Source organism: Amphiura filiformis, chromosome 12 (genome assembly GCF_039555335.1).
Source record: "Amphiura filiformis chromosome 12, Afil_fr2py, whole genome shotgun sequence".
Taxonomy (NCBI): Eukaryota; Metazoa; Echinodermata; class Ophiuroidea; order Amphilepidida; family Amphiuridae; genus Amphiura; species Amphiura filiformis.
Window position 1 is genome coordinate 13,093,438 of NC_092639.1, and position 16,635 is coordinate 13,110,072.

At 37.9% G+C, this 16,635-nt stretch overlaps 1 protein-coding gene across 1 annotated transcript in view; it reads right to left on the minus strand.

Annotated features, from left to right (window-relative positions):
- Positions 1-16,635, minus strand: part of LOC140166635 (ATP-binding cassette sub-family C member 5-like) — a 61,862-nt gene that overhangs the window by 37,079 nt on the left and 8,148 nt on the right. The window contains 10 exon segments of the mRNA XM_072190135.1: positions 536-745; positions 1,086-1,355; positions 1,599-1,862; positions 2,986-3,093; positions 4,952-5,100; positions 6,791-6,938; positions 8,921-9,048; positions 9,051-9,093; positions 9,595-9,828; positions 14,931-15,078. Coding sequence (XP_072046236.1) covers positions 536-745; positions 1,086-1,355; positions 1,599-1,862; positions 2,986-3,093; positions 4,952-5,100; positions 6,791-6,938; positions 8,921-9,048; positions 9,051-9,093; positions 9,595-9,828; positions 14,931-15,078 — 1,702 coding nt within the window.

A 16,635-nucleotide genomic window follows, 5' to 3' on the forward strand; every position in this document is an offset into this window, starting at 1 on the left:
GTCCTCCAGAGGGAATGTGCTAGTGCTAGTTATTCCGTTTATTTTCCTACATGTTTAACGCATCAGTGATGTGTGCGTTCAACGTATTAACACGCATTGATCCAGCCCCATCTGGCGGCAAGATTTCATGAATAATACGAAAGATGGGTGCACCTCACAGCGGTGCACCTCATAAAACCGGAATTTCTAACAGAATATGTTAGTACCAATGGCTCCGTACATAACGTAAAATTCGCTAAGTCAACGGCCCACACATGTCAGAAACTATGCAATTATTTCGACGTATTAGTGTTAAATAATGAATGTTTTGAGCAAGTTTCATGTAAATTATTAAGGTCGTCTCCAGATTTTGTTACTTTCAACTGTTGATTAGCAACTGAAAAATGGAAAATTGAAGGTTTAAAATGACTTGCGTCTTACACGTTTACCACAATTGCTAAACGTTTAACGGATCATGCATGCGTTTAACGGTACATGCGTTTAACGTTCCCATGCCTATTATAAACCACTCTTTAAATATGCCTAATAAACTTACCTGTAGTTGATGAGTGACAAATACAACTGATTTTCCATTTCCTTGTACTGCATCTTTGATGCAATGTCTAAAGATGTGCTGTCCTACGTGAGTATCTACTGCACTTAAAGGATCGTCTAATAGGTACACATCTGCTTCAGAGTAAAGTGCCCTCGCCATGCTCACACGTTGCTTCTGGCCACCACTAAGATTGATACCCCTTTCACCAATCTGGACACAAATATAAATTATGATTTTGATTCTGCTCTGTGTAAATGGTACTTCAGTCGCCATTAACAATTAATAACTATACTGGTACACACACTACAACAATCAATTAATTACTCAATCAGTTAGCCAATCAATTACCATATCAATCAATCACTCAACCAATGAATAAATCAGTCACTCAACCAATCAGTCACACAATGACTACACTCACACTTTCTAATTCCCCCCTTCCACCAATCAAGCAAGCGATAGGACAAGATCAATGATCAATGGATCGATCAATCGATCAATCAATCAATCAATCAATCAATCAATCAATCAATCAATCAATCATTCTTACCTCAGTTTCATCACCCTGTGCTAAGTTGTCTAAATCCTCCTGCAAGCCACAAGACTCAATTGCTTTAGCATATCTCTCCTCGTCATAACCATCCCCAAATAAGATGTTTTCTTTTACAGTTGCATTGAATATGCATGCTTGTTGTGAGACATATGCTATGGAACCTTCCAATGCTATGGTGCCGTTCATTTTCACCATACGGCCTAGCAGGGCGGAGATTAATGAGCTTTTACCACTGCCGACACTGCCACAAATACCTACAAGAGAACCCTGAATTTAAAAAAAAAAAAGAAAATACATAGTATTTGATGGATCTTTGAAACTTAGAAATAGAAGTACTGAATTTTATCTTCCATTTGGGCTCATTCAGCCATGAAGTCATGGACATCTTTCACTTTCACACAACACTTAGCAAACAGTCATATAATTCCTAATTATTCTGCTGGTCATAAGGAATCATTTTGGCTGCTAAGGAGACTAACATACAATGTCATCATCCAATAATATACAAACCTTTTCAACAACCAAATTCACATCAAAAAGACATGCGATCAAACGTGAGCTGTCATCGAGCAAAATCTCCATTTCTCCGTTTGTCCGCTGTTGCTGATTATCTTTCCCTTCCTCCTGCTGCTGCTGTAAACTCACAGTGCTGGACTCTGATGAGCTAGTACTGTCTTTATCCCATGCAAATGTGGCCTTGCTGATCTCTATGGCATTCTCTGGGTTGTTAGGCTTGTTTTGAATGGGCTCCATTTCTTCCATTAGCAATAATTCCTGCATAATAAGGCACATAAAGAAAATTCACAATGTCAGATTTGAAAAGTAGGTACAATTCGGTTTACCCTGCACATTCTGTGTTTTCAATACAATTCTAGTTTACTCTGCGCACTATATTTTTTAGGGTTAGGGTTGGGGTTAGGTTTAGGGCTATACTTGTGTGCAGGGTATACCAGAATTATTCCGAAAAGTATAAGTAATTCAAACAGCCTAGCCCCAAGTAGTATGACTCCACCATATTTGGATGTCGCTCATGGAGGGCAAATTAGTCTATCATCTCCGGATTATTTTGTGATGTGCTGATAACATTTGATAACATGCTTGTAGAGGTGTGTATATATATGTAGTGCGTTGTATGTGTAGACTAAGCTTCGTGTAAACCTAAATCAATTGCAGTAAACCTTTGACAAGCGCATATTTTAAGCATACATCGCGTATTTACTGCGTTGGACGCACTTGTCTCTGATTGGCTGCTGAGGCGATCTGCTGTTGCCGAGTGAAAATTTATAAATGAATTGTGCGCCGTGCAGCGTTGTTAGCTCGAATTTGCAACATCCACGGTATTGGCGCTCGTCAAAGGTTTACTGCAAAATAGTATAGTGCGTAATACTCACACGCGCTTGCAGTACCTGCGACTGAAGACATAAAAGTTATAAACAAGTTTCTTTCATTTTAGAATAAGGGTTGTTTTTATGACAGTAACTTAATTTTTGTTCAAAAAATACATGTAGTATAAAGTTATTATGGTTAATAAAATAATATTTAACTGACTAAAAGAATGAGAAAAAACAATATAAATTCTTGCTTTCACTATCTCTACCATGTGACAGATGGCAGACAGGTCCAATATTTTATCCGGGGGCCCTCAACTTAAATTTTGGTTGGGAACTAAGAATTGATTTTGGGGCAAAATATGGACTTGATGAACTAAAATTTCAACATTTTTGTGGGGATCTGTGAACTAAAATTATATACCCGTACCACCTTTACATGTGAGTGACCCCCCCCCCAAGATTTTATCAAAGTATGTTGGCATCCATTATACTCAAAATATTGGATCTCCTGTTCCCTATCAAACAGTAGAGGATGGTAAAAACAAAAATTCTGATTCAATGTTTACCTTAACCCGTGGCACAGCCACCAGTGTTTCTGCAATTGCCTTGGCAGCAAAAGGTGTTCCGACTATAACAATACGAATAGCATTCAATAAGGCCAGGTAGGTGAAAGCCTGTAATAAATCAATAAGAGAAGCATCAGTGTTTGAATCAGAAAACAAATCTTAGTGATTTACACTAGTAACTCGAAACATCTGATTAAAGCCATATTATAACGTTTGACGTGGAGGACGCCCTCAAAAAAAGGATTGTAGGCGCTAGCGTCCCAAAAGCAACCATTTTTCCAAATTTTTTATGCTTTTTCAATTTTTTGGCGCCCTTTTTCTTTGATAATTCCTTTTGCCGCCCCCTTCGTTTTTGCCGCCCCTGTTTTTGCCGCCCTTCTTCTTCCGCCGCCCTTCGTTTTTGCCGCCCCTACTTTGACCCGAGGCTGGGCGCCTAAACCCCAAAAATACGCGCATGATACACATACACACACACCCGAGGATTGTACCGTATTACAACCGTGGGAGTAACATCATGGGCGCTAATAGTAAATTCAATTTTCTATGCTTTACTTCACTTGTTCGGCTCAAAATTAAAAGGGGACATATCTGACAGTTAATGCTAACATTTTATGGAAAATAAATACTAATCTATTTTTACAGAAATGATATAATATGGCTTTAAGAGCAAAGTGTCTGCATGGGTATTAACCTTTTGTCCTCTCTCAATTCAGACCCTTGTTCAGACGGTAATAGGATTCAAGATTTTAAATCTCTCGTAACCACTTGAAAACCTTTGTTAAACAGGCAATCAACTATCTAAATAAGGGTATAAATCGTGTTCACAAGGGCAGATATACCGTATTGGTCCGAGTCTAGTCCCACCCGTTTTTTAGGTGAACTTTTTCACAATTGGGGGTGGGATTATACTCAATTTCAAAAAAAAAAATTTAATTTTTTTTTGGTTTTGGAGTGTCCCTGGACCTAGACCTGAATGCTAGGATCATTCATGGTTGACCTAAAAAAAAAAAAAAAATCAAGATATTTTGTATTTTAAATATGAAAATTGATAATTTGTATTCATGTCATACTCTATTAATGATTTCAAAATGCATTCAAATTCAATGTTAGAGTATGACATGAAAACAAAGTATCAATTTTCATATTAAAAATACAAAATATCTGGAAATTTTTTAAAAAAATTTCAAGATATTTTTTTACAATTTCTGGAATTTTTAGAAAAATGGGGGGTGGGACTATACTCGAATGTGGGACTATACTCGGACGAATACGGTAAGTCACTTATTAAGGGACATATCGCTATTGGCGACGCAGGGTCCGGTAATAAGTGACTTATGTCTGACCATGTGGACACAACTTATACAAGAGTCTGAATATTGAGACCCTTATTCAGACACTTATTCATGGATTATAGATTTTAAATCTTATAACCACTAGAAAACCTTTGTTAAACACTTGTAGGCAATCAACTGTCTTAATAAGAGTCTGAATAAGGGTATGAATTGATAGGAGGACAAAGGCCCATTCATCTTGGATTCCTTATTCCATGGAATACATTTTGCTCTTAGTCAGACATTTGGATTTACTAGTGTTATAGTACTAGCAGTCGCCAGTCTTTCGCAGTCACCACTTGAGCGGCGTTCATGAGGGAACACAAAGCCCATACATGTCGCTCCTTAACAGGGCACTCATGTCAATCAGAGTAAAGGAGTGCCATTCTTTTCAGGTTACTTTTCCGAACCCAGGCTACTTTTTGTACATTACAATGCATATAGCCCGTAGTAGTATAGCCGGCCTTTTTAACAATATATGTACTGTACGGAATAAAGCATAGTATCAACACATCTGTCAATAGCCTCAGATTGAGCATGTTATGAGAATACATTATTTCTGTTTTGCATTACCACAAGCCATAATCAATGGCATGATCCAACAAACACACAAATACGCAAACAAACAAACCAACCTGTGGTACGTCTATGTCATAGCCCAATGATGTATGAAGGATGATGGTAAATGTTGCACTCATGATAGGCACAACAGGTAGTGTACCAGTGCTTATGCTTTGTATATAGCCAACCTTCTCTAGAGCACTGCGTTCTTCATTGCGTATAGCTGTAAATTGAAGGAATTTACAATTATTGTTGTAACATTATTATGCAAATCAAGCCACAAACTTAGGCAGTGGAAGAACAGACCAAAGGGGTCTCCCCGTCAGTCCAAAACACCATAAATCCAAACCCCTGTCAGTCCGAAAACCTGTTAGGGTTAGGGTAGGGTAAGGGTTAGCGTAATGCTGGTTTCATACTTTCTGCCGCTTGCCGTTGAGCGGCATGACACTTCATCATTTGTTCTCATACGTTAGAGTGGCACCGCTCCGAGTTGAGCAGAGAAGTGATCGATATATCGGCTTGCCGTTGGTCACCGCTAGCATTTCTGGTGGGACTGCGTAGTAAAGCAAAATCATCTTCAGAGCGGCAAAGCGGCAGGAAAGTATGAAATCAGCATAAGGGTAAGGTTAGGGTAAGGGTTAACCCTAACCCTAACCCTAACAGGTTTTCGGACTGACAGGGGTTCGGATTGATGGTGTTTTGGACTGACAGGGTGTCCCCGTTTCCAAATCAGCCTGATTTTAAACTTTTCAGTAAAACAACATCAATTAGCTGCTACTTTGTATTATACCGTAAAAAGGTGATAGCTGGGGCGTTTATCACATATTTATCACATGTAGTTAGAATTCTGTGTTTTAGCCTTCCTAAAACAATGACAAACGATCAATATTTCCATTTAAAAATGGATTAACTTGGATTATTTTTCGAAGGCGATGTGCATATGCGGCCCGAGCTTCCGAACCCATACCCATTTCTAAGGGCAATTTTTCCGAAAATAGGGACCCATATCTAAGGATATGAGCTTGAAAGTAGTAAAATCAACATGTTCTCTCACATGTTTTTCACATAGCACAGAAAATTTAAAAAGGAGACCCATGTCTAAGGATTTCTTCTTCAAAACATAGACCCATGTCTAAGGATTTTTCATGGAAAACCTACCCATTTGGGTGGCACATCCCTGTATAGCGTTTGTACATGAGTACCCCCCGGTTTTGAGCAAGTATCGCTCAAATGCATTTAGCATACATTTGAGGTCTATTGCAGCAGCAAATGTCCTCATTTGCAGGCAAGTCCGCAGTTTAGAATGAAAAATCTTATATGTGTCCTTGTTTGCAGGCAAACACTGAGGCATACACCCCTACACACAATGGGTCAAACGGAAAAGTGATTACCGTATTGTTTGTAATAAACGCTCCCCCTCTAATAAACGCCCCCCCCTCCAATGTTTCTGTGAAAAATTGACAAAAATGCGAACATTTCCATGACATATCGTGTAGGTAAGCTTAAAACTTGCATCAGTCATGTCAGTCACGATCGCTAAATTGAATGGACAAAACCTATTATGACTCAACTCTCATCCATTTCATTGCCTAATTATGGTAGAATTTCACTAATTCCATGCACTTACAGGTGTAATGTTGTTGTATTCCCCACGAAAATATCATTTTCTGTGGGCGCCGCCATCATGTATAGTGTAAATCCCTCCTTTTAATAGGAGCACCATCGGGAAATTGAACACAATTTTTAAGCTTTTATCACTGACAATTCACTTCCAATAAACGCCCCCCTTTTGGAAAAATGCAACGCCCCCGGGGCGTTTATTACAAACAATACGGTATATAATCTCCTGCCCTATCAGGCGAAACAAAAAGGTCACGTCATGATCATAATTAATTATGGGGTTGTGATCTTACCTCCTATTTGCTTTGTAAATGGATTCTCCCAAGCGTACATCTTGATAAGCTTAATGCAAGTGATAACTTCACTCATGAGACGTACGCGTTTATCCGTGATTTTAATGCAGTGTTGACGGAAGTGAGTTATCAGTTTGGACAAGAGCACCTGTATAAATAAACACAAACAAACCAATTAACAAAATATTGACTCGATTCGGACTCAACTCAACATTTTAGGACTTGGGCAACTTGATTTGAGTCTCAAATCACAAAAGTGAGTTAGGCCTATTTGCCCAAGAGCACCTCACACCAACATCGCCTGGCTAATAATTATTTGGTGCAGCAGAGACACTAAAATGAATACACGGGATCGATGCACATGAATTGCTATGCACGATTTTGATATCAGACGAAAATCTTCGGATACCGGGTTAGAAAATGGTGAATATCTCCCGTAAATGATTTCGTATAAAGAAACCAGATGTGGTTCCTTGCACATGAATATATATTTTGAACAGATATGATAGTCGTTAGCTTGCGCTTTGAGACAGTAGCTTGCGCCTTGAGTCAAAAACTGACAATAATTCATAATAATTCTGATTTATATGTGCCGAATTATATAGCGCAGTGTATAGGCCAATCGTGAAGGTTGTCTAAAAGAATATGACCTATGGCATACCATGCTTGACTGACACACAGCGAGGTGAGTCACCAAGCTAATCGGGGCTATTGTCAGTAGCCTTAGTCAGATGTCCTTCGGCCTATTATATTTAACAGGTTGATATGTATAATGGCCATGTGTGGCGGTGGATTCAATCTACCATGGCGATTTCTGCCATGAAGATATCGGAGCGATGACACTGTGCACCTGTATATGAATAAACCAACGCTATTATACCCAAAGAGTACCCATTCAAAATTGCACCATACGTAACATTATGGTAAATCCGTCATCTTGCTTTGTTGCACAAGGAGGGCAGATGATGTACTGCTGGTATTTATTGGCAAAAGCCCAAACTCAAATGATAAGTAACATCAAATCTAAAACTTTTATTCTCATGACCTTATGTTTGCCAGATTTATGCTTTTGTGAAGGTACAACTCAACCAGTTAAAGGGAGGACAGTTTTTATGGTCTACTTAGGTAATGCTTTGCTGTCTTCGATAATGGTTCATGTACGCTATAGCGTTCGATAGGAACAAGCGAACAGTATACGAGTTTGCTGATATCTATCGGAGCGTTCAGCAGAGCAGCAGGATTATAAGCGCGGTCGATGGTAAAACCAAAATCAATTTCCTTTGTGTTCAGTAAGTACATAACGACCCACTCATCAACTACTCAAGTGGTCATTAAATAAGCATGTCTCGGGTCGTGTCTGCGCTCAATAGAAAATAAATAATGTGTGTTTACATAAAGTGGTGTAATTAGGTTTCAAGGGGTTGTTAATTCAAGCATGGTCGTAAAATTGATTCGATCGATATTTTGGTCAATGCGTTGTATCAGAGCAGAGTTGTCAATTGAGCGGAGCCTAAAATAGTTTGCTATACAGGCTTTAATGGGTTTGGGCTTTGATAAAAGCCACGTGCCTCTCCGATACAATGCGCTATCGAAGACAGCAAAGCATTGCTGAGCTCAGTAGACCATAAAAACTGTCCTCCCTAAGTCATGGTCTCAACTACAGCTAATATTTGTTATTAGACCACATAATGTAATGCGATCAAGTAAAATCAGTCGGAACTTGGAAATATTGATTTTGAGATATAGCCAAACAAAGGAAATATTTCCTTTTGTTTCCTCTTGTTTTGGAAACTCTTTAATTGCTCAAATCTTTGGAACTGGTTGGTCAATTTCAACAGGGTTTTCTGCAAAATGCAGCTTTGTAAATGCTTTTTACTATCCTATAAGAAAAGTTAATATTTCCGAGTTCCGACTGATTTTGCTTGATCGCATCACATATACTTGACTTTAGTTGTGCAAGTGTTTTGTATTTTAACCAGGCAAATTTGTCCCACTTGTGGAAGGCTCAAAACCCTACCACTGGTAACCATGGTAACTTGGTCTGGTTTCTACTGTTTGGAACAAAAGCACACCGGTTCTGCCAGAGTGCCAGCAGTGCACCAATGGTTGGGTTTTGAAGCCACCCCTTACCTGTAGCGGATAGAACATGATATAGCATACTGTCCCAAGAACCGCTGTCCATCCAAGGATTACATAAGAAGCAATGACCCCAAACAGACATATGACAGGGCCATAGATCCCCAAAGGTAGGAACATGCGAGATCAAACACTCTTTGGCTGTCGTTTGTACACAGATTAATGAGCTGAAATGGCAACAAAAAAAAGAAGAAAAAAAGTAGTATAGTGGCTTACACACAAGCAATATGCTTGTTGATGTTGATCCACAAGCCTCATCATACTTTGCAGGTTATCGCTGACCACTATAATGTCCCCACATCATTCCATAAACCATTAAACAACAACGGCTTTGCTGCTTAGAAGCGCATACCCTAGACATATATTTATTGTTGAGTCCAAGTGCTGATTATATTGGACTCATTAACTCTGTACAAAGTATAGGAAGGAATATTCTAAGAACATACTAATTATTGCAATAGGATTTGAACTGTTGACGGACAGATACATAGCCACCCGGACACACCCCCCCCCATGGACTGACGGACACAAAACTTGTGATACCATAAGATCTTTTCCTTCATACTACCTAAAAAACAGTGTATTTTGGGGTGGCGCATATGCACATTATAGTACTGAGTCCCCCTGTCCCCTGTTAAATATCATATCTAATACATGACATAGCTTACCTCACCGACAGATTTACCCTTTAAACTCCGCAGTCGTAGAATCTTATGATAAACCATCGCCACCAAAGCTGCCCGTACCCTTCCAGCCAGACGTGTACTCAAGTAGAACGACAAACCGATACAAGCAGAAGCTGTAACTTGGAGACACATGAATGCTACAACTAATAAGGAGCCGTAAACGAAGTCGGGCTCGGGTAATTGTGTGAAGGCTATGAGTCTACGCATTACGACGGTCTGAAATGAAGGGATTGACAACAATTTAATTTACAAAAATAATGGATTGACAAAAAGTTATTTAAACTCATGGGCATGTGCACTACGGGTTAAATTATTGGCTTTGTAAGAACAAGTTTGATTGGTTGCAGAGAAGCCTACCGTATTTCCTCGAATAAACGCCCCCGGGGAGCGTTGCATTTTCCAAACGGGGGGTTATTAGAGGTCATTTTTATCACAACAATTCCCGTTAAAATCATTAGGTAAGCTTAATAGTCATGCTAAAATGACGAACTATGAACTAGAAACACTGACTTTTGGTTCACTTCCGGGTTTCCGATGCAGATTTTCGCCAATTATTGCTGCTATTATCGACCATTTGAGCAACTTGGTAATCTCACTACACAAGATAGCATGGAAATATTGGCATTTCTGAAACATCTTGGTTGAAAAGGGGGCGTTTACTTGAGGGGGGCGACTATTCGAGGAGGAAATACGGTATATCATGTATTGAGCCAATCAGAGATATGGTAAGAATGGTCTGTAGGACTGAAGGGTATTACTTAAAATTGCTAAAATTAATCAAGTATTTAAAAGCTCTTTTTTGATTGGTTGGTTAATGAACCAATCAGGGGCTCCGAAAGGTAATCGAGTATAGACCATGAATCTCCGCATTATCAGTCTAAAATCAATCTATTGACAACAAGTTATTTAAAAACAGATACCTGCCTTGGCGTTGTTTTTTATCGATAGTTTTTAATTTTAATCATATTTTATATAGATTGTTGGTGTACCAGAATGCAATTTGCACAGGCTACTACATGTAGTTTTTTTTTTGGCCTCATACAATACACTTTTATTTATCCAAATTAGCAAGAGGTACACAATAATTGTGTGAATGTAAACTACACATCCAATTTCTCACTGGATGTACTCTGGAGCTACTCCGGATTACCCCCAGGGCTACTCTGTAGCAGTGCACTGTAACGCGAGTCAAAAATCCGTGGACTACTCTTATCCGGTTTTCCACGGTGTACCTCCCGTAGAGACAGACTATAGCGGAGTACCTCTAGAGGTACTCTGTAAAAAAAATGCGTGATGATCTGTTGCCAGATTTAATGCTATTTTCTCAATTTAGCTTTATTGTATGCTTTTATTAGGATATATTAGGGATTTTTGTTCTTTCTTTCTTTCTTTTATTATTTTTCAAATAATATGTTAATAATATAATAATAGAAAATAATAAACAAGTAAATAGGCCTACCATAAATACATAAACAAGTTCAGAAATAAGCAAGTAAGTAAAATTAATGATCTAAATAATTGACTAAATAAATTTATCAATGAATAAACAAGTAAATAAATAGATAACTAAATTAACAAGTAAAAACTACACAAATAAGAAAGTAAATAAGTAAACATGTGCATTATTTAGGCCTAAATAAAAAAAATGAATAGTACTCGTAGGCCTAGGCCTATGTAAAATAATCAATAATAGAATGATAATGATTGTCATTAACTTGGTTGTTATTTAGCTTTTTAATTTGATTACCTGTTTGCTTACTTGTTTTTTCATTTGTTTGAGTAGGCCTGCATTTTGTATGTTTTTAAGCATATTTCTTTGCATATTATACTTGAATGATTGGTCATTTTATAGCTAATATTTATTTTAGGACCCCACTTTTATTCAGTTATTTTTAACGCTTTTATTAAATTTATTATTAATTTTATATTTATTATTTCTTTATATGTATTATATTTTACTTATTTACTTTTTAATTGTTTAGTAAGTTATTTAAATATTTACTTTTTAATTGACCAATCATTCAAGTATAATAAGCAAAGAAAAAATGTTTAAAAAACAAACAAAATCGGCCTACTCAAACAAACGAAAAAAACACATATCAAATAGGTAAGTGAAAGTAAAAGATGAATAACAACCAAGTAAAAAAAATATGAAAACTGCGATGCGAATAACATCAATGAAAGATGAAAGACTAGTAGGGCCTAACCAAAACATGTAAAATATCAAAACTGCCTAGGCCTACGACTTGCAACAGTAAAGTAATGTGGTGCAAAATGTTAGGAAAACGGCGTGAAAACAAGAAATTCAAGAAGTATAAATTATGAATAAATTTTAACTGTGGGCCTAATATAATAATAAACTTGGGTAATAAACAAACAACATGGGAAAGTAGAACCGCGAACCGCAGTATGCACACTTTCTTTAAAATACAGAAAAACAACGTCACGCAAACATCTCAAGTTTAGCAAAACTAAAAACATAACAAGAAATACAAAATTAAATAATGATTAAAAATGATTTTAAAAACAAATTGAGAAGAAGTCGTACTGTCGTTAAACAAAAGAACAAGTTTCTACAAAGGAAACAAACAACCACTAAATAGAAACAAACAAAATGTCTCCGTGACATCGACAACGGTGATTCTCGCTCCGTGTGGCTGAAAAGCGATTCATGGCGCCCAATGCAAGCGTGCAAACATGGTCAATCAATTAATCAAAACAACAAACGTTCGCTTTGCTAAAAATAGCTGAAAGTGCACGCGCACTAGTACGCTGGCCGATTACGCGTTCGGGCGAGTTGTTTACCGCTGCCGGTCAATAACCCGTTTGGCTGCGGTTGTACACGGAGCTGACTTCGTGTTACTCCAGGGTTGGCTCATGGCTGACAGCTATCAGATGTACTTCAGAGTAGCTTCTTAAGAGTACCTTTGGAGTAGCTCCGATATGGCGTATCCAGAAGTTGGCACTAGTGTTGCACCGGAGTTGGCTTCTAGACAGACAATGGATGGAGTAACAGCGAAGTAGCTCTGATATAGTGTATCCACTATGGGGTTTGCTAAGGTGTAGCTACTTCGGAGTAGCTTGAGAGTAGCTCTATTAAGGTGTAGCTTCAGGGCTACACCAGGTGTAGCCACAAAGGTAATCTGCCGAGGGGGTAAACCGTGAATGAGAATCTGGATGTGTATGTAATGTTAGTAGCACTCTAAACCTATTAAAGCTTAGCTTAGCTTGGAGATTTTGCCCCTGTGAAAACATTTTTGGCAAGCCAAGAGGGAGGGCAAGCATTTGTTGGCATGCTGTTTGGAAATTTTACCCAACTGACTCATATTAATTATTGCACCGCTCCCAATTGAAACTCACCGTCGCAACACATGTGGCGTAAACTGATTTTTCACAATTTTCCGTTTCACATAATGTAAAGATTTAGAGGTAGCTATATCCTACAATAGTCATTCCTTTTAAACTTAAACTTCAATTTCAATGAAAACGGGCCATTGGGAGATAACAGAGGAGTAACAACTCACTCATTAGTAGTATATCCTTCAAACAAGTTTTTTTCTGAAAGTATTTTGTCCTTCACATACGCCACTATGTGTTGCAACTGATTATATAATACATGTACCGTACGTATTCGTCCGAGTATAGTTCCACGTTCAAGTACAGTCCCATCCCCATTTTTCGAAAAATTCCAGAAATTGTAAAATATATATATATTTAATATATATTTATATATATGTTTGGGGTTTTTTTTTTGGGGGGGGGGGGTTCTGGAGTGTCCCTGAACCTCTAGCTCAATGCTAGGATCATTCATGGTTGACTTATTTAAAAAAAATTGTTTGTGTTTTTAATCTGCAAAGTGATAATTTGTATTCATGTCATATTCTATTGATGATTTCAAAATACATTGAATTTGTATCCATTTTGAAATCATTATTAAATAGAGTATGACATGAACACAAATTATCACTATGCATATCAAAAACACATTTTTTATTCTTTAAATAAGTCAACCATGAATGATCCTAGCATTTAGCTCTACATTGTAGGTCCAGGGACACTCCAAAACTTAAAAATGAATAACTTTTTTTTTTTTGAAATTGGAGTATAATCTCATCCCCCAATTTTTAAAAATGTTCACCTAAAAAGAGGTGGGACTATACTGGGACGAGTACAGTACTTGTGTTGAGTTACATGCATGAATTCACTTTGGTGTGGTGGGTATAAAAAATTAAGAAATGTTACATTTGAAATGCACATGAATTAATGTATAATGGGTATGTGTGTAAATATGTTATAGTTCTTACAACATTGTAGGCATAATTGTAAGTATAAAGCAACATTGTGGGCATTTTTCGATTTGTGGGAGTACTCCCACAATGTGGACGTCTCCAAATGGCATTTTATGGCCTCTAGAGTGGGTAGGGGTAGGTTTTAACTATACCCCCAAAGTGACACACTGTGTATGCCACAATTGGCCAGTATCATCATACTCCCACAATGTTTGTTCATACCTATTTATACCCCCACAATGTCATGTTGTACCAACAAACATACAACATATGTACCTCTTATATGTAGGGGTGGTATGTATAAACTTCCATGGATATTTCTATATTGTTTATTGTGCTTGTGTTTTGATTTGCTAGTAGTCACTTAGTACTGACTAACCCTACTACATCCAAACAGTGGCATAATGGCATAACCAAGCTGAGACCATAACCATAACCACCCATGAGAAGTATCTCCCCCCCCTCTTTTCCCCCTATAGGATGCTGACCACCCTGATATCTAATATCTTTTTTGTGCATTTCAGCCCATTTTTGACCATTTTTGTCACCCCCTTCAAAATTGCCCCACCCCTTTGTCCCCCTGAATAAATCCTGGCTATGTCACATGGATTGGTTGTAGTAGCGTGATGGCTTTGAGTGAGGTTCAGGAAAGTTAGAAATAAAAAAGGAAACAGAAAAACGCACACCCCACACACCCCTGTTTGTAAATACCAAAAAAACAAGAACCTCATTTTGCATATGATTTAATTGTATCTATCCGAGGACACATACACCTGATTTCAATTGACACACCATGGACCTTACACGACCAACAACTTCCTTAACCAACCACACCTGTCCTGAAGCCCCAAACGTGGACCACTTTTAAATGCATTTTACATAATTTGCATTGTCCTTGGTTATAGCCAGCAACCGTTGACATCCATGGTTGCGGGTGTGTGTGTGTGTATACAAATGCAGATCCACGTTTGCAGGGAATTACATGTGCGCACACCCCCCGCACACCCCCCACCCACAGAGAGTACTCACGGAAGAGATCATAGCTGAACAGAATCCTATTGTCATGACAATGGTACTATAGATGAGGCTGCTTTGCATGATATTTAACAGGGCACTGAACAGTGGCGCGTCTTTACTTCCATGCTTGCTTAGTAAATGAGCCCATCTTGTCTCAAGCCTAAAATGAAATGAACAAAAATCAATCTACACAAATCAGTGTTTGCTAACTATCCCATGATTTCTTTTATAGTCTTCTTGATCCCATATGATTCCTTTTTCTGATCCGTCTATGAATGTAGCAGCTGTCAAATTCACTTTTGGTAGCTATAAAGCAAACTAAAACAATACCAGCTGTCTGAGCTATGATTCAAAACATGTACATACACAACAAAGGAAAATAAGCAGTGTCAGTGGCAATGACGATAATAGCGATTTTGCAAGAGAATCATTTTTTTGTTCCAATATTTACTTATGCAGGAAGATGAACCATGCAGAAGATATGCTCTCTACATCCCATTACATGGTAAAAGAAGACCTGGAAGGCAAAGAACATCCTACTTGTTTTATGTGCTAAAACTGTTGGGGGACTTCAACAACTTTTTACTACCAGATGCCATGATTACCACTTTGGCTTCAAATCGTAGTACATGGAGAAACTTTGTGGGCGTGCCTGCTTCATAGCCGAATGAAATGAATGAAATAAAATGAATGAATGAATTTACTTATTTATCATTTTTAACATTTTGGAAATAATTCTGGAATACACTGCGCATAAGTATACATGTAACCCTAATCCTAACCCACACTAATTATAACCTTAACCCTAATCCTAACCCACCCTAATTATAACCCTAACCCTAAACCCTAATTATAATCCTAACCCTAATCCCATAATCCTAACCCTACATGTAAAACATGGTGCGCAGTATATACCAGAATTATACCAACATTTCATTAATGTAAAATAGCCTAAAATGTGCACATTTAGGTTTTTTTCATACTCCATTAATAACTTAATTTTGCCCAAAATGTCACTTACATCATTCTTGCACCTACATGACAAAATGATGAAAACAGTTTGAGTACAACAAATCCAAAATGTGATGCGATCAAGCAAAATCAGTCGGAACTCAGAAATATTAAATTTTCACTTTCTTATAGGATAGTAAAAAGCATTTACAAAGCTAGATTTTGCAGAAAACCCCATTGAAATTGAACAACCAGTTCCAAAGATATGAGCAATTGATGAGTTTCCAAAACAAAAGGAAACAAAGGGGAATAGGTCCTTTGTTGGGCTATATCTCAGAATCTATATTGCTGAGTTCCGACTGATTTTGCTTGATCGCGTCACTAATGTGTGATTAAAAAAGACACAACAACCAATGTTTCGGGAGCTTAAAACATTCCTTTCACAAGATACAAAACACTAGACCAATGCATGATACCAGAACACTTTCCACAATTAAACTACATGTACACACTATAAGTAAAGGAGATGATCCTGTATAAACAGTGATCGGAGTACCCATCTCTTTTTAATTGGCGATTGGGCCAGACTCCTCCATGTAATGTTGCTATAGGGGGATCACTACACCTCCTCTACAGCGAGTCTGTTACCTTCCCAGCATTTAAGAATGCCGGTACCCATTTATACATTTGGGGGAGAGGAGTAATCGAGATAAACTGCCTTACTCAAGGGCACAACACGATGGCATCGCCGGGGACCGAACCCACA